General features: G+C 47.1%; 1 protein-coding gene and 2 long non-coding RNA genes across 5 annotated transcripts; 2 read left to right on the forward strand and 1 right to left on the reverse strand.

Moving 5' to 3' along the window:
• Positions 1–781: 781 nt before the first annotated feature.
• On the reverse strand, positions 782–22871 carry LOC106997727 (uncharacterized). Of its 2 annotated transcripts, XR_001443925.3 has the most exons (4): positions 22609–22871; positions 18634–18760; positions 18083–18132; positions 785–914 (listed from the first exon to the last, which is right to left on the reverse strand). It is a non-coding gene; the product is annotated as an uncharacterized LOC106997727 (long non-coding RNA). The 2 variants fall into 2 exon arrangements; XR_003728405.2 differs by lacking the exon at positions 18083–18132 and having other exon boundaries at positions 782–914.
• On the forward strand, positions 807–19500 carry LOC144340026 (uncharacterized). Of its 2 annotated transcripts, XR_013415719.1 has the most exons (4): positions 807–937; positions 17348–17465; positions 18692–18787; positions 19362–19500. It is a non-coding gene; the product is annotated as an uncharacterized LOC144340026 (long non-coding RNA). The 2 variants fall into 2 exon arrangements; XR_013415718.1 differs by lacking the exon at positions 17348–17465 and having other exon boundaries at positions 833–937.
• On the forward strand, positions 7097–10123 carry CCT8L2 (chaperonin containing TCP1 subunit 8 like 2). The gene has a single exon (XM_015135344.3). It carries the CDS (start codon positions 7893–7895, stop codon positions 9564–9566), a length of 1674 nt encoding a protein of 557 aa, XP_014990830.1. The 5' UTR covers positions 7097–7892; the 3' UTR covers positions 9567–10123.
• Positions 22872–25928: the final 3057 nt, after the last annotated feature.

Raw genomic sequence — 25928 nt, forward strand, 5'->3', positions numbered from 1 at the left:
CCATTCACTATCGATTAGTATATGGGAGTGAACAAATTCTAGATTTGAATAGGGGAGAAATAGTAAGACCTATCAACCATTTGTGAAGGATTGACTCATTTAATAAGCATCTACTTTGGGCCTGGCATTAAGAGGCACACTCTCATCCTGATTTCTTTTGATCTTCGCAATGTAGTTTTAGTGTAAGGTAAAAACGATAGGCTCCTTTTCCAGCGATGTTGTTCGCTTTCCCTTCTAGTAGCTAGGATGTTAACTTTAAACTGTGTCTTCCACTTGGGCAAAATATACACACTTTGATTCCCAGAGCCTATCCTAAATGAAAGCATAATTTTTTGAAATGACTGAAATGAGGAATAAAGTCAGAGAGTCATTTGAATTCCTTCAGGGTTTAATCCCTGCTGGCTCTTTCAAATTTACTAAATTTATAACCAAAGGAAATTTGGGGTTGAGGAGGAGGCTGGCATGGTAAATGCAAACTAGAAATTAAAAGTGCCTGACGATTACACATAGAAATACAACACATACATGACTCGTGATAAACATACGATGTGATCTAGTGAAAGTTTACTAGGTACAAATTTGAAAGCACCCTTTCTTTTTTTCATTTTTTCAGCACATTGTACTTTAAATAAAGTACGCTTTCAAAACTGGATTATTAATCCAAATGTTTATCTGTGTTCCGTACTGAAATTAGAACAGGCACTTCCACTGTGAGTTTTACATGCACAAAATTATACATCAGGATAATTTACTTTGATACGCTTCTCCAGCACTTCCAAGAACTTAAATGTCAGTGTATACAAATTGCAAGTCACTCCTGCTGGAGAGTTCACAAGAAACGAAGGGTACCAAGAGCAGAAAAGTGAGCCGATTGAATGGAAGTGTAGAAACAGAGGTTTGTGCAGCGATGCTTCCTGGAAAGATGAAGATGATGCAGGTAAGTAAACTCAGCCTTAAATCTCCATTCCTTTGGCCACTATGAGCAGGGAGTTGGGATCTGTTTTAAGAGAATTGATAGCAGTCTCCTTGGCATGAAGGTATCATGAGCAGAGCAAACAAATATAACCCAGGATGCTGAGGAAGGATTCAAGGAATACTTATTCAACGTAAATAAAGGTTTTCCAGAGGTTTTTCCATCTCAGTCATCCAAATTACACAGCTCTGAGACCACAGTGGCAAAAATCTAGGAGGCAGGGAGCCGAGGTCCTTCAAAATCATAAAACCAAAAAGGCAGGAGCATCTGGAAATAGTACCAAATGCCATAGAAAAATATTAGAATGACTACTTTCTGGTAAGTATACATGTTAAATATGGGATTTTAAATTTAGGTAGATGTGCAGTAACCTGTTAACCAATCATCTGCAAAGGGTTGAATTACAAGGGACTTTTACTGTCTATAATAGTTGAATATTTCAAAGCACATGTAGTAATCATTTAATCATATATATATATATATATATATATGCAGTTTTTAATGGGGAGATAATGAACATTGTTATCTGTGACACAGAAAAACCAACATCTCAGGAAACAATAGGCAAGGAAGATTGTCAAAGCATCTAGCAAACAAGTGACAGTGAATAAAAAATCATAGTCCAATATTCATTCTTAGTAATTGAAGGCCTATAAAATGTCATTGATACTGTCTTTATTTAGAGTGCACAGGTTCACTAGTAAATGATGTCTGTCTCTTTTGTTTTCCCATAAATTCCTCAAGGCTTTTTAGGAACCAAACTTTCACAGTTATAGAAGGACCACTGAGGCCGGGCGCGGTGGCTCAAGCCCGTAATCCCAGCACTTTGGGAGGCCGAGACGGGCGGATCACGAGGTCAGGAGATCGAGACCATCCTGGCTAACACAGTGAAACCCCGTCTCTACTAAAAAATACAAAAAACTAGCTGGGCAAGGTGGCGGGCGCCTATAGTCCCAGCTACTCGGGAGGCTGAGGCAGGAGAATGGCATAGAACCGGGAGGCGGAACTTGCAGTGAGCTGAGATCCAGCCACTGCACTCCAGCCTGGGTGACAGAGCGAGACTCCATCTCAAAAAAAAAAAAAAAAAAAAAAAAAAAAAAAAAAAAGAAGGACCACTGAAAGCTTAAATTTTAGATCTTATAATTTTTGTGTTCATATTGTTATTATTAAAGTTGCACTGTAGGCTGGGCACCGTGGCTAACGCCTGTAATCCTAGCACTTTGGAAGGCCAAGGTGGGTGTGTCACTTGAGCTCAGAGTTCCAGACCAGCCTGGGCAACATAGTGAGACCCCAATCTCTACAAAAAAATACCAAAGAAAATTAACTACACATGGTGGCACATGCTTGCAGTCCCAGCTACTTGGGAGGCTGAAGTGGGAGACAGTCTCGCTCTGTCGCCTATGCTGGAGTGCAGTGATGCAATCTTGGCTCACTGCAACCTCCACCTCAAATTTGCCTGGCAGGGTAGCGCACGCCTGTAGTCCTAGCACTTTGGGAGGCCAAGGCAGGCAGATCACCTGAGGTCAGGAGTTCAGGACCAGCCTGGCCAACATAGCAAATCCCCATCTCTACTAAAAATACAAAAAATTAGCCTGGCATGGTGGTGTGCGCCTATGATCCCCACTACTCTGGAGGTTGAGACAGGAGAATCGCTTGAACCCAGAAGGCAGAGGTTGCAGTGAGCCAAGATCAACCATTGCACTCTAGCCTGGACAACAAGAGCGAAACTCCATCTCAAAAAAAAAAAAAGAAATTCATATTGCTATATAAGTTATTTCAGTAATGTATATCATATGTTTGGTGGAAAAGTTAAAGGAAATACCAGGAAGGAAACAAACAGAACAGTCATCTTCAAAAGTAATTTGTGTTTAAGAATGTGAGGACTAAGTAGATGTTTTGCAGTACATTTTATATAGATACAAATCTTGCCCTCTAGGGATCTATACTTTAAGCCTGGCAGTAGTAGTTAACAAAGATAAACACAAAAGGACAAGTAGGCAACTAGAAAATAAACATAGAGGCCGGACATGGTGGCTTATACCTGTAATCCCAGCACTTTGGGATTTGGGCCAAGGTGGGAGGATCACAAGGTCAGGAGTTCAAGACCAGCCTGGCCAATATGGCGAAACCCTGTCTCTGTTAAAAATACAAAAACTAGGCCGGGCGCGGTGGCTCAAGCCTGTAATCCCAGCACTTTGGGAGGCCGAGACGGGTGGATCACGAGGTCAGGAGATCGAGACCATCCTGGCTAACATGGTGAAACCCCGTCTCTACTAAAAAATACAAAAAGAAAAAAAAAATACAAAAACTAGCCGGGCGTGGTGGTGGGCACCTGTAGTACCAGCTACTCAGGAGGCTGAGGCAGGAGAATCCCTTGAACCCAGGAGGCAGAGGGTGCAGCGAGCCGAGATTGCACCACTGCGCTCCAGCCTGGGCAACAGAGGGAGACGCCATCTCAAAAAAAGAAAAGAAAGAAAATAAAAGAAACATGGAAAAACATACAAATAGAAAGATTAAATATTTACATCCATTGTATACAAGATCATATTTTAAAAGAAATGCATCTGTGGGATTCAGGGGGAAGGGCAGGGGTGAGAGTAGTCATAGCAGACAACCGTATCTATTCAGAAGAGGGTGACAGAACACATTCTGCTGGCAAGTATCATAAACTAGAAATTTTCAGGCCAGGCACGGTGGTTTATACCTGTAATCCCAGCACTTTAGGAGGCTGAGGCAGGCAGATCAGTTGAGGTCAGGAGTTCAAGAACAACCTGACCAACATAGTGAAACCTCGCCTCTACTAAAAATATTAAATTAGCCAGGCGTGGTGGCAGGCGCCCATAATCCCGGCTACTCTGGAGGCTGAGGCAGGAGAATTGCTTGAACCAGGGAGGTGGAGGTTGCAGTGAGCCAGGATCATGCCACTGCACTCCAGCCTGGGCGACAGAGTAAGACGCTGTCTCAAAAAGAGAAAGAAAGAAAAAAAAGAAAGAAAAAGAAAGAAATGGAATAGACAGCCCTATTCATCACCCTGCAGGCTGAAGCCTAAATTCCTTGGCTTGGCTCACTAGGTCCTGGAGAGCCCCTGCTACCCTCTGGCCAATGTGCTCATCTCTTCCCCGGCTTTCCCTCTCACCCGACCACCAGTTTTCAGAACTCCTTCTGGTGGGCTACAAACCACCAGGCTGTCCCATCTCCCTTCCCCTTTCCACGAGGCCAGTTCCTACTTTTTCTTCGGCTTTCGCTTTAGACCTCTGCCCTCTGTGAGAATGGCTGTGTCCACCTAAATGCTTCTGCCAACCTCGTGCTTTCCCCACTCACAGCTCTCATTGCCTATAATGAAAGTGCCCAGATAAATGTCTGTATCGTCCCTAAGCCCAGCGGAGATGGCAGTCGTTATCTGCCTTATTTCCCCTATTCAGCAGCAGCTCAATGAACAGTTGTAGAGTAACTGAAATAAATATGAAAATATAGGTTAGGTGTTAGAAAAAGAACTAAGAGGATCCTTTATAGGAGTGTGTATCTATTTTATTTTATTTTTTGAGACAGGGTCTCACTGTCACTCAGGCTGAAGTGCAATGGCACAATCTCAGCTCACTGCAACTTCCACCCTCAGGGCTCAAGCAATCCTCCCACCTCAGCCTCCCAAGTAGCTGACTACAGGCACACACCACCATGGCCGGCTACTTTTTTGTATTTTTAGTAGAGACAGGGGTCTTGTCATATTGTCCAAGCTGGTCTTGACTGCCTGAACTCAAAGCCATCCACCTGGTGCAGGCCTCCCAAAGTGCTAGGATTATAGGCTTGAGCCACGGCCACTGGCCAGGAGTGTTTATTTTATTTTATTTTATTTTATTTTATTTTATTTTATTTTATTTATTTTTGAGACTGAGTCTCGCTCTATTGCCCAGGCTGGAGGACAGTGGCGCAATCTCGGCTTATTGCAACCTCCACCTCCCAGGTTCAAGAGATTCTCGTGCCTCAGCCTCCTGAGTAGCTGGGATAACAGGTACCCACCATCACACCTGCCTAATGTGTTTATTTTTGAAAAAAAGAAACTGTATCTTTAGAGAAAATGTATACATGCATACTTTGCTACATTTTTGTTGATTGTTACGTTTTACATTTGTGTAACAACACAGGCGAGTCATCTTTGGGCTCCTAACCACATCTTTCATGGAACATCAAGCCTACGCTGAGGTACAGGCTTTCAGAAGCCTGAATTTGGAGGACCATGCCTGATCCAAATGGAGCCTCCAGAATCAAAAGTGGTCAAAATAATCATTCATGGTCCCCAGACCAAATAAGATCTCCTTAGAAACATTTCTCAGGCTGCGCACGTGGCTCGCAGATCGGGCACGGTGGCACACACCTGTAATCCCAGCACTTTGGGAGGCCAAGGCGGGCGGATCACCTGAGGTCAGGAGTTCGAGACCAGGCTGACTAAACATGGAGAAACCCCGTCTCTACTAAAAATACAAAATTAGCCAGGCGTGGTGGCGCATGGCTACTCAGTCCCAGCTACTCAGGAGGCTGAGGCAAGGGAATTGCTTGAAACCAGGAGGCAAAGGCTGCGGTGAGCTAATATCGCACCATTGCACTCCAGCCTGGGCGACAAGAGCGAAACTCCGAAACTCCATGTCCAAAAAAAAAAAAGAAACATTTCTCTGAGCCAAAATAATGATGAGGAGGAAATGATTACAGAATAGCATATATGTATCATAATCTTATGTAAAATGGTGTAAATCTATAATTATGTATGCGTACAATATGTGCAAAGTAGTAATGTTCATCAAGTTGTAAACAATGGTTATCTCTGGACTAGGATTCCAAATGACCTTTCCTTTTCTTTCTTTTTTTTTTTTTTTTTGAGACAAGTCTCACTCTGTTGCCCAGGCTGGAATGCAGTGGTGCAATCATGGCTCACTGAAGCCTCAACCTCCTGAGCTTAAGCAATCCTCCCACCTCAGCCTCCCAAAGTGCAGGGATTACATGCATGAGCCACCACGCCCAGACTAAATATGTGTTAAACTAAAGCAGAAGCATCATTACCCAAGTAGGCTCTATAGGAGGAAAGAGGAGAGGAGTGAGGAAAGGAGAGAGAATGAAAAAAAAGAGCCGGGCGCGGTGGCTCATGCCTGTAATCCCAGCACTTTGGGAGGCCGAGGTGGGCGGATCACAAGGTCAGGAGATCGAGACCACGGTGAAACCCCGTCTCTACTAAAAATACAAAAAATTAGCCGGGCGCGGTTGTGGGCGCCTGTAGTCCCAGCTACTCGGGAGGCTGAGGCAGGAGAATGGCGTGAACCCGGGAGGCGGAGCTTGCAGTGAGCCGAGATCGCGCCACTGCACTCCAGCCTGGGCGACAGAGCGAGACTCCGTCTCAAAAAAAAAAAAAAAAAAAAAAGAGACTTAAATTATAAGCATTGAAGTTTAGGGTGGGAAGGCGATTGGCATTTAAACCTCAGGGCCCCATTTAGGCTTCTACTTCCCTGACCACTGGGAGGCTGGTCGCTTTTCACCCCTCTGGGTTCACTTCTATTTGCCTGTGAGCTGTCAGCATCTTTCCCCCCGGTTACCTTGCCCTGCCTCTGCCAGGGAGGTAGAGATGAGTGTTGGCACAGGTATGCACGCTGTGCAGCCTCCCACACCTGCACCCTGAAAGACCAACAGATACCCTAAGAAATCTGATACACAAGCACAAACTGATAAGGTACCCAAAAAGGCAAAGGCAGATAGATAGCAAAACAAGGATAATATTACATAGTACTGCAAGTGAAAGTAACACCAAAACAAAACAAAACACAGACATCATCTCTCAGTTCCTTCTCAAAAAAAAAAAAAAAAAAAAGGTCAGGTGCGGTGGCTCACACCTGTAATCCCAGCACTTTTGGAGGCCAAGGTGGGCAGACCACTTGAGGCCAGGAATTCGAGACCAGCCTGGCCAACCATGGCCAACATGGTGAAACCCCCCATCTCTACTAAAAATACAAAAAATTAACCAGGCGTGGTGGCTGGCGCCTGTAATCCCAGCTACTGGGAGGCTGAGGCAGGAGAATTGCTTGAACCTGGGAGGCGGAGGTTGCAGTAAGCTGAGATCGTACCACTGCACTCCAACCTGGGCAATAGAATGTGACTCTGTCTCAAAAAAAAAAAAAAAAAAAGATAGGGTGGGTGTGGTGGTGGCTCACACCTGTAGTCCTAGCACTTTGGGAGGTCAAGGCGGAAGGCTCTCTTGAGGCTAGGAGTTCAAGACCTGCCTGGACAACATACAGAAACCCTGTCTCTACAAAAAATACAAAAACTAGCTAGATGTGGTGGTGTGCGCCTGTAGTTCCAGGTACTTGGGAGGCTGACCAGGAGAACTGCTTGAACCAGGGAGTTGGGCCTGCAGTGAACCATGGTCATGCCACTGCCTCCAGACAGGGTGAAGTGGGTAGTTTTTCACTTGATCTCCTCCTCACTGTCTCTAACGTTTAAACAAGTCTCAGACCTGGTGCAGAGGTGCATAAACCTCCATTGCTGGACAAGGCCTGACTTTTGCCTGCTGGTAGGGCCTCCTCAGTTATAACCAGCCTTCCGTGACCTCATTCTCTACCCTGGTTCCATTTTCCACTTTGTGACTTCATCAGTTAAAGATCCCATTTCAGTCACCAAGGTTGAGAGGCCCCAAGAGCCCAGTTCCTTTACAGAATCAACCCTGGGGTGGCTTTAGGACTGGGCTCTTTGGAGCTCATCCTTGGACCCACAGTGGAGCGCCGGTCCGTGCTGACGTCTTCAGATACCAATCAATGGGCATTTGGCTCCTTGCTTCCACTGACCTCCTGAGTACTTTCAACGATCAGTGTCAGGGGTGCCCCTGCTGCTCTTTCTAGAGCATCTCTGCAACTCACGGTGGCCTCTCTCCTCTCTGCGGGCCATGGACAGCACAGTCTCTTCAGCCCTGGAGCTGCCCCAGAGGCTGGCACTGCACCCAAGGGAGAGCCCGAGGAGTCCGGAAGAGGAGGACCCCCACCTGCTGAGCAGCTTGGCTGCAGTCCAGACCCTGGCCAATGTCATCCGGCCTTGCTACGGCCCCCACGGCCGGCAGAAGTTCCTGGTGACCATGAAAGGAGAAACAGTGTGCACAGGGTGTGCCGCTGCCATCCTCAGGGCCCTGGAGCTGGAGCACCCAGCGGCATGGCTCCTCCGGGAAGCAGCCCAAACCCAGGCAGAGAATAGTGGGGACGGCACAGCCTTCGTGGTTCTGCTGACAGAAGCCTTGCTGGAACAGGCAGAGCAGCTGCTGAAGGCCGGCCTGCCTCGCCCGCAACTCCGGGAGGCCTACGCCACAGCCACGGCAGAGGTCCTGGCCACACTGCCCTCCCTGGCCATCCAATCTCTGGGGCCTTTGGAAGATCCGTCCTGGGCTCTCCATTCTGTGATGAATACCCACACCCTGTCCTCCACGGACCACCTGACCAAGCTGGTGGCCCATGCCTGCTGGGCTATCAAGGAGCTAGACGGCAGCTTCAAGCCTGAGCGTGTTGGGGTGTGCGCACTGCACGGGGGGACACTGGAGGATTCCTGCCTCCTCCCGGGGTTAGCCATGTCTGGCAAGGTCTGTGGGCAAATGGCCGCAGTGTTAAATGGTGCCAGGGTGGCTCTCTTTGCTTGCCCCTTTGGTCCTGCCCATCCAAATGCACCAGCAACGGCCCGGCTTTCTAGTCCTGCTGATCTAGCTCAGTTTAGTAAAGGAAGCGACCAATTACTGGAAAAGCAAGTAGGCCAGCTGGCAGCCACGGGAATTAATGTGGCAGTGGTGTTGGGGGAGGTCGACGAGGAGACCCTCATGCTGGCAGACAGGTATGGCATCGTGGTGATCCAAGCTAGGTCTCGGATGGAGATCATTTACCTGAGTGAGGTGTTGGACACACCTCTGCTGCCTCGTCTGCTCCCTCCCCAGAGGCCAGGCAGGTGCCAGAGGGTTTACAGGCAGGAGCTGGGAGATGGTTTGGTTGTGGTATTTGAATGGGAATGTACAGGCACACCTGCCCTCACCGTGGTCCTCAGGGGAGCCACCACCCAGGGGCTGCGGAGTGCAGAGCAGGCCATCTACCACGGCATTGATGCCTATTTCCAGCTATGTCAAGATCCCAGACTGATTCCAGGAGCTGGGGCCACAGAAATGGCTTTGGCAAAAATGCTCTCTGATAAAGGAAGCAGATTGGAAGGGCCCAGTGGGCTTGCATTCCTTGCATTTGCCCGGGCCCTGAAGTATCTTCCTAAAACCTTGGCAGAGAATGCAGGCTTAGCTGTCTCAGACGTGGTGGCGGAAATGAGTGGAGTGCACCAAGGTGGGAACCTCCTAATGGGTGTGGGAGCTGAAGGGATAATAAATGTGGCCCAGGAAGGGGTGTGGGACACCCTAATAGTCAAAGCCCAAGGATTTCGAGCAGTGGCTGAGGTGGTGCTGCAGCTCGTGACTGTAGATAAAATTGTAATGGCCAAGAAAAGTCCCACACATCAGCAGATCTGGAATCCTGACTCTAAGAAGACAAAGAAACGCCCACCTCCTGTGGAAAACAAAAAAATCCTTGGAATGAATAAGTAGTGATACCGTCAATAAAATAGGGATTGCCAAGAAGGGAACAATCACCCCAAAAGTGAATGTTTGCCTTTATTCCGTGTTTGGTACTTGATTCAGTTTCTTTAAATAAAAACATGAAGGAACATAAAATTTCTTTTCATGCACTTAGTTCCTTTCCAGTTCTCGACTTTTTTTTTTTTTTTTTTTTTTTGGAGAGACAGTCTTGCTCTGTTGCCCAGGCTGGTGTGCAGTGGCACGATCTTGGCTCACTGCAACCTCTGCCTCCCAAGTTCAGGCGATTCGCCTGCCTCAGCCTCCCGAATAGCTGGGACTACAGGTGCACACCACCACGCCCAGCTACTTTTTGTATTTTTAGTAAAGACAGGGTTTCACCATATTGATCAGACTGGTCTCGAACTCCTAACCTCATGATCCTCCCACCTCGGCCTCCCAAAGTGCTGGGATTACAAGCGAGAGCCACCGTGCCTGGCCAGTTCTTGACCTTTTCATTTTCTGTTTCTACCAGATTGTGTTCCTTTCCTATGATAAGAGCAGGATTCAATTCTATTAAGATTTTTAAACTGAGTACCTATGTGGGCTTTGGATATGCAAAACACAGTGCAGCAATCTCTTCCTATTTGAGCATTCCCTGCATGATATTCTGATATATATGGACTTATGTCTAGAAGTCACTCTGGGAGTCTGAAAACATCAGTTGCAGCTTACAAGAGTGGCCAGTCATTCCCGTTGTGGTTATTTGAAAAAAAAAGAAGGGACTATCATCTTAAAGCACAAAGAGAGAGAGAGAGAGAGAGAGAGAGAGAGAGAGAGACAGAGAGAGAGAGACAGAGAGAGGAGGCAGGAAAAGGAGCTGCTGTGGTGGCAGGCAGAAATTTAACTTAAAAAAAAAAATCCTTGCCTGGCACAGTGGATCATGCCTATAATCCCTGCACTTTGGGAGGTTGAGACAGGAAGATCGCTTGAGTCCAGGAGTTCAAGACCAGCCTGGACAACCTAGTGAGACCCTGTCTCTACAAAAATTAAAATTAAAAAAATTAGCCAGGTGTGGTGATGGATACCTGTAGTCCCAGCTACTCAGGAGGCTGAGGTGGAAGGATCACTTAAGCCCAGGAGATGGAGGTTGCAGTGATTGTGCCACTGCACTCCAGCCTAAGTGACAGAGCAAGACTCTGTCTCAACAAAACAAAACAAAACAAAACAAAAGCCAGCAAACATCCTTGGCATAGATAACAGAAGATAAGAACACATACCTTAGGACTATGCTAAGGTTGTTGTGTAGGTGAGGAGAAAGCTGAGGGTAGGGGGAAGGGCTAGGATTGGACAACCTTGGGCATTAAAGAAGGGGTCTGAGCAGAGCTGAGTGGGTTCAGCACCTAATACCCAAAGCCTTTTCCACTTTTTTAACCATCCAGATTACTCTAGGAAAAGATCAGAACCTATGGGACAGAATCTAGGAAATGAGAAGGTGCAATCTCTTAGAATCATAAAAATAAAAAGTTTTAGGCATATGCAGAGAGAATGAGACTCAAGAAACCATTGTCTTGGCCGGGCGCGGTGGCTCAAGCCTGTAATCCCAGCACTTTGGGAGGCCGAGACGGGCGGATCACTAGGTCAGGAGATCGAGACCATCCTGGCGAACACGGTGAAACCCCGTCTCTACTAAAAAATACAAAAAACTAGCCGGGCGAGGCGGCAGGCGCCTGTAGTCCCAGCTACTCGGGAGGCTGAGGCAGGAGAATGGCGTAAACCCGGGAGGCGGAGCTTGCAGTGAGCTGAGATCCGGCCACTGCACTCCAGCCCAGGCGACAGAGCCAGACTCCGTCTCAAAAAAAAAAAAAAAAAAAAAAAAGAAACCATTGTCTTATAGCATGCATATTAGCTGCAACACAGTAAAACAAAATTTTATTTATTTATTTATTTTGAGACAGAGTCTTGCTCTGTCACCCAGGCACAGTGACTGGTGTGGCCCAGGCACCAGTGCAGCGGTGCAGTCTCAGCTCACTGCAACCTCTGCCTCCCGGGCTCAAATGATTCTCCTGCCTCAGCCTCCTGAGTAGCTGGGACCACAGGTGTCCACCACCATACCTGGCTAATTTTTGTATTTTTAGTAGAGATGGGGTTTCGCCATGTTGGCCAGGCTGGTCTCAAACTCTGGACCTCAGGTGATCCACCTGCCTCAGCCTCCCCAAATGCTGGGATTACAGGTGTGTCCCACCCCAATTTGCTGTATCTTGATTTTGTCTAGAATCTAAGTATCCTCTTTAATGTCATCTTTGAGTGTCCTTTTTTTTTTCTTTTTCTTTCTTTTTTTTTTTTTGAGACGAAGTCTCACTCAGTCACCCAGGCTGGAGTGCAGTGGCATGATCTTGGCTCCCTGCAACCTTCACCCCCCCGGTTCAAGCGATTCTCCTGCTCAGCCTCCCAGTATCTGGGATTACAGGTACCCACCACTAAGCCAGACTAATTTTTTGAATTTTTTTTTTTTTTTGAAATGGCATCTCACTCTGTCACCCAGGCTGGAGTGCAATGGCGTGATCTCGACTCACTGCGACCTCCACCTCCCAGGTTCAAGTGATTCTTCCATCTCAGCCTCCTGAGTAGCTGAGACTACAGGCATGCACCACCATGCCCGGCTAATTTTTGTATTTTTGGTAGAGACAGGGTCTCACTATATCGGCCAGGCTGGTCTCGAACTCCTGACCTCGTGATCCACCTGCCTCAGCCTCCCAAAGTGCTGGGATTACAGGCATGAGCCACCGTGCCCAGCCAATTGTTTTGAATTTTTTGTACAGATAGGGTTTCACCATGTTGGCCAGGCTGGTCTTGAACCCCTGACCTCAAATGATTCGGCCACATTGACCTCCCAAAGTGCTAGGATTACAGGCATGAGCCACTGACCCCAGCATAAGTGTCCTCTTTAGTTGTCGAAACATATGACTCAATCATCAAGTTGTTTTTTTTCTCCTACTGACTATGGAGAAGTTAACCAGAATTTGACCTCAATTTGGCCAGATCCAGATTCTTCTTCTGAGGTTACAGGATTAGGGTCTCCTAGCATACTAGGTCTCAGTCCTCAAAGGCTTTGGCTTTGGGGTTGGCTACAAATTTCTCTTCCAAGACGAGCTGCTTGCTTCAATTCTAGAAGCAGCTGAATTTCAGAAATGACAATTCCTGGAGGACATTTTCTTTTTTCTTTTTTTTTTGAGACGGAGTTTTGCTCTTATTGTCCAGGCTGTAGTGCAATGGCATGATCTCGGCTCACTGCAACCTCCGCCTCCCAGGTTCAAGTGATTCTCCTGCCTCAGCCTCCCTAGTAGCTGGGATTACAGGCACCTGCCACCACACCCGGGTAATTTTGTATTTTTAGTAGAGACAGTTTTCTCCATGTTGGTCAGGCTGGTCTCGAACTCCCGACCTCAGGTGATCCGCCCACCTCGGTCTCCCAAAGTGCTGGGATTACAGGCATCAGCCACCGCACCTGGCCATTCCTGGAGTATATTTTCTACAAGAACTTGTAGCTGGTGGACTCATCCCAGACCCCTTCCAGCTTTGTGACACTGCTTTACTGTGCTCCATATTGATCCAGCAAGCAGAGAACAAAAGCCACAATCCGGAGAAAACAGGGGAGAAAAATGAGAACTGTGTTCTGGGAAATGAAGGAGATGAGAGGCTGACTTGGACAGTGGAGGCTGGGACTGAGCCTTGGGAACTGCTCATCCATTTGGGCTATATGTAGGCCAGTCATGGCCTCTAATCCCAATAGTTTGGAAGGTCAAGGCAAGCAGATCGCTTGAGGTTAGGAGTTTGAGACCAGCCTAGACAGCACACTGATACTCCTTTTCTGCAGAAAAATAAATTACCCAGGTGTGGTGGCATGCACCTGTAGTCCCACTTATTCAGAAGGCTGAGGCAAGAGAATCTCTTGAACCCAGGAGGCGGAGGTTGCAGTGAGCCGAGATGGTGCCACTGTACTCCAGCCTGGGCTACAGAGCAAGGGCTACAATCTCAAAATAATAATAATAATAATAAATTAAAATAAAAATTAACTGGGCATGGTGGTGCACACCCGTAGTCCCAGCTACTTGGGGGGCTGAGGTGGAAGGATTTCTTGAGCCCAGGAGATCGAGGCTGCAGTGAGCAGTGATTGTGCCGCTGCACTCCAGCCTGGGTGACAGACTGAGACCCTTTCTCAAGAAAACAAAACAAAACAAAAAAGACTTCAGTCCACGAAAACTCTGGAGTTCTGATGAAGAGAAAAAGTGATCAATTCCAAACTGTGAAAAGAACTGTAAAGAGAAGGCTGAAAACAAAACAACAGAAAAGAGTGGTCACAGTGTGCCAGTCCTTTCTCTACATGGACCAGCCTCTTCTCATGTGTATTGTTTCTCCAGAGTCTTTTTTTTTTTTTTTTTTTTTGAGATGGAGTCTTGCTCTGTCACCCAGGCTGGAGTGTAGTGGTGTGATCCCGGCTCACTGCAACCTCAGCCTCCTGAGTTTAAGTGATTCTCCTGCCTCAGCCCCCCAAGAAGCTGGAATTACAGGCACCGGCCACCACACCCAGCTAATTTTTGTATTTTTAGTAGAGACGGGCTTTCAACATGTTAGCCAGGCTGGTCTCAAACTACTGGCTTCATGCAATCCACCCACTTCAGCCTCCCAAAATGCTGGGATTACAGGCGTGAGCCACCGCACCTGGCCTCAACAGTCTTTCCTGGGCTCCGAGAGCTCTTCATGACAGGAGCTCTGCCTTCTAGGCCTACAGACCTGAGGGTCATGTAGTGCAGAGGCCAAGAGATAGAGAAAGCTAAGATTCAAAAGAGGAGCAAACCCAGAAAACTCCAAAACAGGGCATCTGAATGGGAGGGAAGGAGAATATCAAGGCTTGAGGTCCCAACTGTTTTATCTGTAAATAAGCAAAACGAGTTTGAAAAAGTCTTGCTTGTGCTGTTTGCTGGACACTCACCGCACACGTCTGCATCCCCAAACCACTCCCATTTCTGCTCAAGCCTTGCCGGAATAGCGACCAACTATTGATGATGCTGCAGCATGGATGTGAGGGAGGCGACACTTCAGTGTTACAACTGATGGGCTGGCTTCCCACGTGATTTGCTGCAAATTTCCCCTTGTACTGAGTTGAAAGGGTGCCACTGCCGAAAGGGAAAGCTGTCCCTGTTGCACTAAAATGCCAGAACACCAGTAGACAGGTATGACAGATATTCCAAAAGTAGCTGAGTCACCTTTTCCCCTGAAACATCAAGCATTCCCACCCCCACCCCCTGCCGCAGGCTAAAGATCCTCTTTCCTAACTAGGGAGGAAGAGGAAGAAGGTTAGGGTAAGAATGAGGGAGATGGTGGTAGAATCTCAGAGAGGGATTCTAGTCACCTCCCAGTGGGTTCCAAGGAGTGAGATGGGGGAAAGGACAATAGAATCCCCAGCAAAGTTTGGGCGTCTTGAGGAGATTCTCTGCTTTCAATCTGGAACCCTGGGGCCCCGAGGAGTTCCCTGTGCCAACAGGACAGCAGAGCTGTAGAGCAGGAATGGCTGAGGCCTCCAGCGGAGATGGGCCCCAGGTAGTTGATGGGCTATTCAGGGGTGCTAAGCAGCCTCAGAGAGCAGCCAGGGTCCCCCATGAAGCAGAATTGGGTGTTAGATATTTGCGGACATAGCCCCCGAACCTCAGGGCATTTCAAGGTTATGAGAAGAGGTAGGATTGTAAACTTTAGCCGAGGCTTGAGAAAGACAGAACATGACCTCAGACCACAGGACACCAAGATGCTGCATCAGCCTGTGGACTGGAGGCTGATGGGGTGGGTGAATGAGGAATGAGAAAAGGAGGTGAAGGAGGAGATCAAGAATGGACTTGGTTGAGGTTTGGCCTGATCAGGAAAAATCGTAAAGGGCCGAAGTTTACCTGGAATTGACTAGATTAAGTATTTTCCCATCAGGCAGAAAGGGGGCTAGAAATAGAAATACTGAGATGATTTAGTTATAAAAGCGTAGTACGAATACTTCCCACATATTGGAGTGTAGAACTTAAGAATTTAAACTCTCAGCCAAGCGCAGTGGCTCACACCTGTAATCCCAGCACTTTGTTTTTTTTTGTTTTTTTTTTTTTGTTTTTTTTTTGAGACGGAGTCTCGCTCTCTTGCCCGGGCTGGAGTGCAGTGGCATGATCTCAGCTCACTGCAACCTCCCGCCTCCTGGGTTCAAGCAATGCTCCTGCCTCAGCCTCCCAAGTGGCTGGGATTACAGGCTTGAGCCACCGCGCCCGGCAATCCCAGCACTTTGGGAGGCCGAGGCAGGTGGATCACCTGAGGTCAGGAGTTTGAGACCAGCCTGGACAACATGGTGAAACCCTGTCTCTAATAAAAATACAAAAATTGTACAAGCGTTTTGGTGGGTGCCTGTAATCCCAGCTACTTGGGAGGCTAAAGCAGGAGAATCGCTTGAGCCTGGGAGGCAGAGGTTGCAGTGAGCCAAGACCCTGCCACTGTACTCCAGCCTGGGCAACAGGGTGAGACTCCATATCAAAAAAGAATTTAAACTCTCTACAAATGTGAATTTTCTTTTTCTTTTCTTTTTTTTTTTTTTTGAGACAGAGTCGCTCTTTCCCCCAGGCTGGAGTGCAGTGGCACAATCTTGGCTCACTGCAACCTCCACTTCCCGGGTTCAAGTGATTCTCCTGTCTCAGCCTCCTGAGTAGCTGAGATTACAGGCACCCACCACCACGCCCGGCTAATTTTTGTATTTTTAGTAGAGACGGGGTTTCACCATGTTGGCCAGGCTGGTCTGGAACTCCTGACCTCAGGTGATCTGCCTGCCTCTGCCTCCCAAAGTGCTGGGATTACAGGTGTGAGCCACCACACCTGACCAAATGTGAATATTGAATAAGGACTTCAGACATTGTCCTCTGGGTATCACCAACAGGGTTTGACACTAGTAATTGCAGCGCCACATAAGAGAGACCAGACGCTGGTTAGTGAAACAATGGTAAGCTTTTGCAATGCAGCACATGCTTGAGAAGCAATTTCATACAGTAGACAGGGTGGAAAAAACGGATCTTCGGAAGTTTTCTTCTAACTCACAGAATGCATCAGCAAGGAAAGGTGGATCCTGGCAAGTTCAGGGGACATATGCCTCTCTATCGTGACAAATATTTTCTTTCTTTTTTTTTCGAGATGGAGTCTCCCTCTGTCACCCAGGCTGGAGTGCAGTGGGGCGATCTCGGCTCACTGCAAGCTCCGTCTCCTGGGTTCACGTCATTCTCCTGCCTCAGCTTCCCGAGTAACTGGGATTACAGGCCTCCACCACCATGCCCGGCTAACGTTTTGTATTTTTAGTAGAGACAGGGTTTCACCGTGTTCTCGATCTCCTGACCTCGTGATCCGCCCACCTCAGCCTCCCAAAATGCTGGGATTACAGACGTGAGCCACTACACCCGGCTGAAAAATATTTTCATATCCAGATCAACATTCATTTCTTAAAACATCTTAACACATGTCCTCTGCCTCCTGTGTCCACAGGCTCCAGAACCCTAGCATTCCAGAGTCCCCCCCTCCTTACTGTGGCTACTCCCATCTTGGCAGGCACCCCAAGTTCTGGACTAGTATTTCCCCTACAGAAGAGAACAAGATCTATCAGTCTCAGACTTCCCTATGCAGATGCAAAATATAGGTTTCATATCTCATTCCTAGTCAGTCATTTTGATTGCAAACCTCCTTCTATTTCAATATTACTGTAGGTTTTTGTTGTTGTTTTGGTTTTTTTTGTTTTTTTGAGACAGAGTCTTCCTCTGTCACCTAGGCTGGAGTAGAGTGGCACGATCTCGGCTCACTGCAGCCTTGACCTCCTGGGTTCAAGTGATTCTCCTGCCTCAGCCTCCCAAGTAGCTGGGATTACAGGTACGTGCCACCACACCCAGCTAATTTTTTTTTTTTTAATTATTTGTAGAGACGGGGTTTCATCGTGTTGGCGAGGCTCGTCTCAAACTCCTGACCTCAGATGATCCATCTGACCTGCTGGGATTACAGGCATAAACCACGTACCAGGCTATTGTAGTTTTATTTACAAGAGGCATAACAATCCATGAACCAAGATTAAAATATTGTTTCAGGTGAAAATAGTTTCCAAAACTACTTGTGATATTTTCTACGTTAGATTTTGAGAAGAATCTATATTTGTCTTAATTCCCTTAATTCCTAAAACTAAATAGAAAACATTTCAAAATATACCCATATGTTAAAAGTTTTTTTTTTTTTTTTTTTTTTTTTTTTTTTTTTTTTGAGACAGAGTTTGGCTCTTGTTGCCCAGGCTGGAGTGCAACAGCATGATATCGGCTCACCACAACCTCTGCCTCCGGGGTTCAAGCGATTCTCCTGCCTTAGCTTCCTGAGGAGTTGGGATTACAAGCATGTGCCACCACGCTCAACTGATTTTTTTTTTTTTTTTAAATAGAGATGGGGTTTCTCCATGTTGGTCAGGCTGGTCTCAAACTCCCAACCTCAGGTGATCCACTCACCTCAGTCTCCCAAAGTGCTGGGATTACAGGCGTGAGCCACCATGCCTGGCCTGAAATGTAAAGTCTTAATTTAGATGTTCAGCATCATACAACAAAAATACAGTCTATGAAGTCTGACGTTCTTTTTTTTTTTTTTTTTTTTTGAGACAGAGTTTCACTCCGTCGCTCAGGCTGGAGTGCAATTGCACCATCTCTGCTCACTGCAACTTCCACCTCCCGGGTTCAAGTGATTCTCCTGCCTCAGCTTCCCAAGTAGCCGGGACTACAAGCGGGTGCCACTACACCCAGCCAATTTTTGTATTTTTAGTAGAAATGGTGTTTCACCATGTTGGACAGGCTGGTCTCAAACCGCTGACCTCAAGTAATCTGCCTGCCTTGGCCTCCTGAATTGCTGAGATTAAAGGTGTGAGCCACCACGCCCAGCCCTGGATGTTCTTAAATTAAATTTCTCTTCTTTCATTTTTTTATCTCTACTGAGTACTTCAGCTTTTAATAAAATTTTCTTCTTTTATCTAGTGAATACTCGTAAACTTTTTTGGGGGGAGACTTACCCAAATGATGAGCTTCTGACAGTGTTGAAAGCTAAGAATCTCCTCTCATTCTGCATAGAAACAGTGGAGTTCTGGACCCAAATGATGAGCTTCTGAGGGTGTTGAAAGCTAAGAATCTCCTCTCATTCTGCATAGAAACAGTGGAGTTCTGGAAGTAAGTGTAACTATTTACATTTCAAGTCAATAAACCCAAGGGTGCACTTGGGTTTATTGTTCGAACAATTCGAACATTTATTAAGTGCCAACCCATGTAAAGAATTACCCAGCAACCAGAATTCAACTTGGTCAGCAGGCAAGGAGTCTTGATCAGACAAACTCGCCATTTTTAAATATGAAAAATTACATGGAAGGTGGCTGGAGCAGACAAGGGTCACATGCTTCTGTGTGCCACCACCACAGAAACATCCTGGATGGTCAGCCCCTCAGTGAATGAATGGAGCTATTTTGAAACTGGTGGGATGACGACAATTGTGAAAAGACCCCACTCAGATCTCCTGCTACAGGTGTAATTGACTGAGAACCTCAACTGCTGTCCTCTGAATCTACCACCACCACATTTACAACAAGACCATGCTTCCCGAGGGCTGTGCCCAGCCAGCCACTACGGGATAAGAAGGTCACTTCCTGCCAGATTCTAATGGGGACTTGGGTCAGCCTGGCCAAAACCATCTGAGAGCTGCACTGCAGTCTGGGGCCCTCCTACTTACTCTGTTCTCTTTTCTTTCTAGGGGGTCAAATTTCCTCATTCCGGCCACTCGAGGTGGCTCACACCTGTAATCCCAGCACTCTGGGAGGCTAAGGAGGGCGGATCATCTGAGATCAGGAGTTTGAGATCAGCCTGGCCAACATGGTGAAACCCCATCTCTACCAAAAATACAAAAGTTAGCCGGGCATGGCGGCACACACCTGCAATCCCAGCTACTCAGGAGACTGAGACAGGAGAATCGCTTGAAGCCAGGAGGCAGAGATTGCAGTGAGCTGAGATCTCACCACTGCACTCCAACCTGGGTGACAAAGCAAGACTCTGTCTCAAAAATAAATAAATAAATAAATAAAAATAAATTTCCTAATTCCTCCAACTTTCTCCACGTTTTTCCCCCTCATCAGTATTTCTCCCATGAATCTCTTGTATGACAATCTTCTTGGCATCTATTTTTCAAAGGACCTGAATCAACACAGGGTGGTAAAATATTAACATAAAATGACTGATTTAGTCGGGTATAGTGGTGCACGCCTGTGGTTCCAGCTACTCAGGAGGCTGAGGTGGGAGGATCACTTGAGCCCAGGAGGTGGAGGCTGCAGTGGTCCAAGATAGCACCACTGTGCTCCAGCCTGGGCAATGGATTGAGACCTCATCTCAGGGGGGGGAAAAAAAAAGTTAAAATTAAAAATATAAAAAAAGATGACGGATATAGTTTGGATATTTGTCCCTGCCCAAATCTCATGTTGAAATGTAACCCCTAGGGTTGGAGGTGGGGCTGGTGGGAGGTGTTTGGGTCTAGGGGTGGATCCCTCATGGCTTGGATAACCAGTGAGTTCTCACAAGATCAGGTTGTTGTAAAGTGTGGCACCTCCTCCAACCCTGCTATAGCTTCTCCTTCCCCCATGAGTAAAAGCTCCCTGAGGCCTCCCCAGAAGCCAGGCAGATGCTGGTGTCATGCTTCCTGTACAGCCTGCAGAACTGTAAGTCAATTAAACCTCTTTTCTTTTTTTAAAGATGGAGTCTCACTGTCACCCAGGCTGGAGTACAGTGGCACAAACTCAGCTGATTGCAGCCTCCGCCTCCCAGGTTAAAGTGGATTGCATTGACATGGCTCACTGCAACCTCTGCCTCCCAAGTTCAAGCAATTCTCCTACCTCAGCCTCCCGAGTAGCTGGAACCGGATGCGTGTAGCACCACACCCAGCTAATTTTTGTATTTTTAGTAGAGACGGGGTTTCACCATGTTGGCCAGGCTGGTCTCAAACTTCTGACCTCAGGTGATCTTCCCACCTCAGCTTCCCAAAGTGCTGGGGATTACAGGTGTTAGCCACTGTGCCTGGCCTAAACCTCTTTTCTTTATAAATTACCCAGTCTCAGGTGTTTCTTTATAGCAAGGCAAAGAATGGCGTAATGTGATTTCTCTTTAACAGGTTGCCTCTTCCTAGTACTTGATTTGCCCTACCAAGTCAGCAACTCTCCTCAAATGTCAGTCAAGGAGAGACAACTTCAATTTATAGCCAACTACCACAACAATCCCTCTCATCCTAAGAAAAATTCCCTATGCCACTCCTCAATGGTACACGAAGGGCCATGTCTCAACTACACCTTCCCCATCTTAACAAGAACATGAACACACACACACACCACACACTCTTTCTCAAGTGCCATTATTCATTTTGAACCAAGTAAGCTTATCCTTTGAAGGCACTCTCCATTTCTCCCCTTAATGAGGCATAATTACTACATTAATAATAACACAAATAAAATGCTTCCCATAAGAATAGCATTTCCAGGCGGGCATGGTGGCTCACGCCTGTAATCCCAGTACTTTGGGATGCCGAGGCAGGTGGATCATCTGAGGTCAGGAGTTCAAGACCAGCCTGGCCAACATGGCAAAACCCCATCTCTACTATAAATATAAAAATTAGCCAGGCATGGTGGACACCTGTAATCCCAGCTACTTGGGAGGCTGGGGCAGGGGAATCGTTTGAACCTGGGAGGTGGAGATTGCAGTGAGCCGAGATCACACCACTGTACTCCAGCCTGGGCAGTAAGAGTAAGACTCCGTCTCAAAAAAAAAAAAAAAAAAGAAAAAAGAAAAAAATAGCATTTCCAAGCCTTGTACATAAACAGTACCTCATTTGATCCTCATCATAACATCAAGGGTAGAAATGACCAGTATCATTAGCCTCACTTCACAAAGGAAGAAACAGACTCAGACTGATGTCTCTGGGTGTCAGTTTCCAAGTCTGTCCAATGAAGGATTGAGCCCTGTGACCTTTAAGAACTCTTCCACTTCTAAAATTGTATAATTTCCATAATTTGTCTGAAATCACTAAGCTAGCAGTGGCAGATTAGGGACCTGAGAGAATGACTTGGTGCCAGGCTGATTCTCCCACACCGTGTTATCTTTGCTGCCAATAGCAGTAGCTAACATCAGCTATGTGATGTGTCCTGCACTGTGCCAGTTACTTACAAGGCATTGTTATTTTATTTTATTTTATTTTTTTGAGATGGAGTTTCACTCTTGTTGCCCAGGCTGGAGAGCAGTGGCGCAATCTCGGCTCACTGCAACCTCCGCCTCCCAGGTTCAAGCGATTCTCCTGCCTCAGCCTCCCAAATAGCTGGGATTACAGGCGTCCACCATGCCTGGCTAATTTTGTATTTTTAGTAGAAACGGGGTTTCACCACATTGGTCAGGCTGGTCTCAACTCCTGACCTCAGGTGATCTGCCCGCCTCAGCCTCCCAAAGTGCTGGGATTAGAGGCGTGAGCCACCGCGCCAGTCTAGAGCATTGTTGAATACCTACTCAGCATTGTCCTCCATCCCACTGTGTAAACGTATTTACATTTCAGTTACATACATACACATGTAATGGAGAAGGTGACACCAGCCCTGCTCCAAGGCTGTACTCCGATCGACACTTTCCATTCTTCCGGCCATAGTCACTGGATGACTTGGGGGCTCTGGCCCGGAATGCCGGAACAGAAGTACACCCTCTCCTACTGAACATACATTAGGAAGCACTGGCTTCTACTGCTACTGGCAGCCTCTCTGTGGCCCTGAGGGGAAGCCTCAGGATCTTGTTTGGAACCGACAGTTTTTAGTAGCTAAAATCTGAGGCGTCTATACTTATCCTTAAAACTCTGAACAAACAACATAGGCAAAGACAGATGATGTCACTGAGACCCAGAGAGGATATCAGACCTTGCCCAGCATACATTACCTATTGGGAGCCAGTTAGGACTAAATTACAAGTCTCCAGCAACTGACCTGGGGTTCTTTTGCCTTCAGCATGTAGAAAGGGCCCCGTGGGCAAAGGTTCCGGATAAAGATCAGACGGTGATCTGGCCGATGAACAGAACCCAGAAGTATGTTTGAGGGGGAGGAAGGAGGAGGGGAAGAGAAGTCTTCTGTTCTGCTTTTTCTGCCCTGCGGGGATGACACTTAACCACCGCAGGGGCTGCAGCTGAGCCGTAGGGATGGTCACACTGAACCAGGACTTCTTCCCTTCCCCCACTCTAAACCTCTGCCAAGCAGAGAGCCTCTGAGACTGCTCTAGAGAAAGGGGCTGCCTGCCAAGTATCTGCCCACCTGGGGCCAGGGTGAGGGCAAGGCCAGTGACTACATTCTGTGAACAGCTGGAAAAAAAGTGGGCAACACAGTGGCCTTGGGGCAATGGCCTTCCCACTCTCCTTGTCAAAAAATAGCAGGATTCAAAAAAAAAAGGGCGGGGGAGGATATTTATTTAATCCTTTTGTTACAAATTAAAGTTGCTTGTTTTCAAAAATTGCAGGAAATAAAGTACGCGAATGAAAGAAACACAAAATATTTAAAAACAAAATAGCTATCTTCCCAGCTCTCTTACTTATAGGTATGTCTATACAATTCTGGCAGAATCCAAAGGGAAGGACAGTTTGGTTAGTCCATTCAGTCACAGCAAATGTACCTGTTCATTTGTTCAAGGATTTGTTGAGCACTCACCTTGTGCCCTGAAGATACAGCTCTGAAAAAACACCAAAAAGGCCCCTGTGTCCAGCAGCTCACATCTTAGTGGTGGAAGGGAGATGAAGGGGAACAGACCATAATAAGTAAGTAAACAATGATTTCAGACTGTGCCAAGAGCTCTGAGGAAAACAGGGTGATATGATAGGGAGCGGTGAAAGGTACTTTAGGTACGTACAATGTCAGAAATGCTCCCCCAGGCCAGGCGAGGTGGCTCAAGCCTGTAATCCTAGCACTTTGGGAGGTTGAGGTGGGCGGATCACTTGAGCCCAGGAGTTTGAGACCAGCCTGGGGTTTCACCATGTGAAACCCAGACTCTACAAAAAAAAAAAAAAAAAAAAAAAAAAAAAAAGGAAAAGAAAAAAGAAAAAAAATCGGCTGGGTGCCATGGCTCACGCCTGTAATCCCAGTACTTTGGGAGGCCAAAGCGGGTAGATCACCTGAGCTCAGGAGTTCTAGACCAGCCTGGCCAACATGGTGAAACCCCATCTCTACTAAAAATACAAAAATTAGCTGGGCACTGCGTAGGGCGTTTGTAATCCCAGCTACTTGGGAGGCAGAAGCAGGAGAATCGCTTGAACCCGGGAGGTGGAGGTTGCAGTGAGCCAAGATCACGCCACTGCACCCCAGCCTGGGTGAAAGAGCAAGACTCTGTCTCGAAATAATTAAATTAAATTAAAATTTTAAAATTAGCCAGGTGTTGTAGTGCATACCTGTAGTCCCCACTACTTGGGAGGCTGAGGTGGGAGGATCACCTGAGCCCAGGAGGTCAAGACTGCAGTGAGCCAAGATTGCACCACTGCACTCCAGGCTTGGCAACAGAGTGAGACCCTGTCTCAAAAAAAAAAAAAAAAAAAAAAAAAAAAGAAAAGAAAAAAGAAAAAGAAGCCAGGCGTGGTGGCTCATGCCTGTAATCCCAGCACTTTGGGAGGCCGAGGTGGGCAGATCACTTGAGGTCCGGAGTTCGAGACCAGCCTGGCCAACATGGTGAAACGCTCTCTCTACTAAAACTACAAAGATTAGCTGGGTGTGGTGGCAGGCACCTGTAATCCCAGATACTAGGTAGGCTGAGGCAGGATAATTACTTGAACCTGGGAGGCAGAGGTTGCAGCGAGCCAAGCCTGGGCAACAGAGAGAGACTCCATCTCAAAAAACAGAAAAGGAAAAGGAAAGGAGGAAGAAACAAAGAAATGAAGGAAGGAAGAAAGAGAAAGAAGAAAAGGGAGAGGAGAGGAAAGGGGAGGGGAGGGGAGCAGGGAAGAGAGGAGAGGAGAGGCTGGGCCCAGTGGTTCATGCCTGTAAGCTGAGGTGAATGGATCACCTGAGGTCAGGAGTTAGAGACCAGCCTGGCCAACATGGTGAAACCCTGTCTCTACTAAAAATACAAAAATTAGCCGGGGGTGGTGGCACATGCCTGTAATCCCAGCTACTCAGGAGGCTGAGGCAGGAGAATCACTAGAACCTGGAAGGCGGAGGTTGCAGTGAGCTGAGATCGTGCCATTGCACTCCAGCCTGGGCAACAGGGCAAGACTCGGTTTCAAAAAAAGAAAGAGAAAGAAACAAAGAAAGAGAAATGCCTCCCCAAGGTGACAGATGAGCGAAGCCAGGTGAGAAGTCTAAAGAAATTCAAGTACAAAGGCCCTCTGACAAAAAGGTCTTGGCAGAAACGTGGTCAGTGCGCTTGCTGCATTGAAACTGCTCCTGTAAGCCAGGGATCCTATAAGGTAGGCCTTGAATTCCATGGTGGGGAGCTCGGTTAGGACCCCCACGATAGGCAGGAAGGCAGCTGGAAAGAGCAGTTCTGCCATTCTTCCGGATATATTAATGAGCCATGATGGGTCGTCCTGGTGGACCTCTGGAGTCTGAGCTGGGTCCACGTTTGAGGTCTCCCACTTTAGTGACCCTGGGAAAGTTACTTGAGTCTCCTCATTTGAATAGCCAAGGGTTTCTCGTGTTTGATGCCAAATGCCTTGGGCGGGGATTGGCTCCAAACCTCAGCCTCATCAGTCAGTCAATTTATCCTCACATTCAAGAGCAGCCATTTACAAAACGAGTTCAGAAAATTAAAAAAAAAAAAAAATACAAATTTTAAATCGTTAGAATACTGCATAAACAAACTAGAAGTAGGCCGGGTGCAGTGGCTCACGCCTGTAATCCTAGCACTTTGGGAGGCCGAGGCGGGCGGATCACCTGACATACGGAGTTCGAGACCAGCCTGACCAACATGGAGAAACCCCGTCTCTACTACAAATGCAAAAATTAGCTGGGCGTGGTGGTGGGCGCCTGTACTCCCAGCTATTTGGGAGGCTGAGTCAGGAGAATTGCTTGAACCCGGGAGACGGAGGTTGCAGTGAGCCGAGATCGCGCCATTGCACTCCAGCCTGGGCGACAGAGCGAGACTCCATCTCAGAACAAACAAACAATAAAAACAAAGTAAAAGTAGATTCCCCAGGCAAAGCTGATAATATTGCTGGGATAATCGACTTTGTCACTACAGTCTCACTTGGTACTTTAAGAAACTCCATCTTGATCCTAGGTCTGGGTTGATCTGGGCGTTCCTGCTAATTTTGTGTTTTAAAAACCTAAAG

Source organism: Macaca mulatta, chromosome 3 (assembly GCF_049350105.2).
Source record: "Macaca mulatta isolate MMU2019108-1 chromosome 3, T2T-MMU8v2.0, whole genome shotgun sequence".
Lineage (NCBI taxonomy): Eukaryota > Metazoa > Chordata > Mammalia > Primates > Cercopithecidae > Macaca > Macaca mulatta.